At 47.6% G+C, this 1,827-nt stretch overlaps 1 protein-coding gene across 1 annotated transcript; it reads right to left on the bottom strand.

Annotated features, from left to right (window-relative positions):
- LOC142574284 (histone H3-like) lies at positions 1-939 on the bottom strand. Its single transcript, XM_075683406.1, has 2 exons — positions 478-939; positions 1-239 (listed from the first exon to the last, which is right to left on the bottom strand). Exon 1 carries the CDS (start codon positions 937-939, stop codon positions 529-531), a length of 411 nt encoding a protein of 136 aa, XP_075539521.1. The 3' UTR covers positions 1-239; positions 478-528.
- Between the last annotated feature and the right edge of the window lie 888 nt (positions 940-1,827).

The raw sequence follows: 1,827 nt of genomic DNA, 5'->3' as shown, positions 1-1,827 counted from the left end.
TATCATGAAGGCAGTTCACAGCCGAAGCAACAGGTCACCATTGAGAAGATTGTATTGCCAACACACTAACATAGCTTTGCACTTTGTGATAGGAATGCATTGCATAGGATATATACCAAAAAGGTGCAAAATTTCAGTGTTCAAGTTCTTCAATTAACAGAAGCAACTTTAATTTCTTCAATGACTTGTCTTGTACTTTTTCCAGGTGAAAGTTGTTCTTGACCCCGAACGCCTTGCTGCTGTAAGAAGAAATGAATAGTATTCGCGAATTTCCATCCTAAAGAAAACGGGAAAAAAGGTTCTCACAGAACACGAGAAAGAAGCAGCTTCTGCGTTAGAAAAACATGTACGCCGACCAACATTGTTGGAAAAAGAGATGTTGCTGTAGCCAACATTTCGACAGAGGTGCTTGTCATCAGTGTAGCAACAGTTTTCCTTGGCAGCGTTTTATTTTTTGCATAGCTCACTGAGCCCTACCGTTTTTTGTTCCTTGCTTGACCGAGGCTGCGGCGCAGACAGCAGCCGAACTTAGGCACGCTCGCCACGGATGCGCCGGGCCAGCTGGATGTCCTCCGGCATGATGGTAACGCGCTTGCCGTGGATGGCACACATGTTGGTGTCCTCGAAGAGGCCGACCAGGTAGGCCTCGCTGGCCTCCTGAAGGGCCATTACAGCCGAATTCTGGAATCGGAGGTCGGTCTTGAAGTCCTGAGCGATTTCCCTCACCAAGCGCTGGAACGGCAGCTTGCGGATGAGAAGTTCGGTCGACTTCTGGCAGCGGCGAATTTCACGAAGGGCCACGGTCCCAGGCCTATAGCGATGCGGCTTCTTAACCTCGCCAGTGGCAGCTGCACTCTTGCGAGCAGCTTTGGTAGCAAGCTGCTTGCGCAGAGCTTTTCCACCGTTTCTCTTACGGGCGGTTTGCTTGGTCCTGGCCATGGAGAACGGAGCGAGCGTTCGAAGTCGTCGACTGCAGGAGTGAAAATGACCCCTGCGCAGCGCCCGTCGTGCTTCGCCACACCACTCTTCTCCTCTCCAACTCACCCGCCGATTGGCCAACGCCAGCGCAGCCGCAAGATGCACGCAAGGTGGAGCGCACGCCGCCGTCGTTCGCCAGGATGCTGGAGGAAGCACGTTGTCGCGCGTGCGCCTTGTTCGCGCACGTGCGCACAATCATTGGGGGACAAGCTGGCGCATATAATATGTCAACAGAAGCCGAACTGTAAAAACAACGACAGGAAGGGTGTGCTAACCAGTGGTGATCGTGATGGCGCGGGTAGGGGTGCTGCTGTCAGTTCTTACAAAGAATATAGGTGACCAAAACATAAAATGATGTACACATGTTAGCAATCATCAATCCAGTAGACCAAGTCTTCGTGGAAGTCGAAATAGGAATTATGATAAACTGTTTGCACATTTCGGAAAAGCAACGAACAATTAAGGAAAAAAAATTGTACCGAGATCCATCTGTTTAAATTCAGTGGGAAGGGTAAATAAAGGTACATTGTGAGTACACATTTTGTTGAAAGCCGATTAAGAAAGAATATATTCACCCAATATTAAAAAATAAGGACATCAAACTTATACTGGGTATGATCATAAAACAGTAAAGAAGAGCCTGTGAAAAAAAGATCGCGAAACCTTGAGCGCTGTTTGTATTTATACCGCTGTTGATGGCTTAAAATTTCTGCATTTCTGTGGAACCTCTGCCTTACTTTAACAAGGAAATGGGTCATTTTTAAACAAGTCTAAGTTCAAATGCTGTTCAAAGCTTCAGCGTTATTATCATGAAAGAAAATGTTATGGGGAGTACTCCTTGGTGGGCGT

Source organism: Dermacentor variabilis, chromosome 3 (assembly GCF_050947875.1).
Source record: "Dermacentor variabilis isolate Ectoservices chromosome 3, ASM5094787v1, whole genome shotgun sequence".
NCBI classification, from domain to species: Eukaryota; Metazoa; Arthropoda; class Arachnida; order Ixodida; family Ixodidae; genus Dermacentor; species Dermacentor variabilis.
Note: the sequence above shows the minus strand (reverse complement) of the source record. Positions and strands in the feature narration are given on the sequence as shown.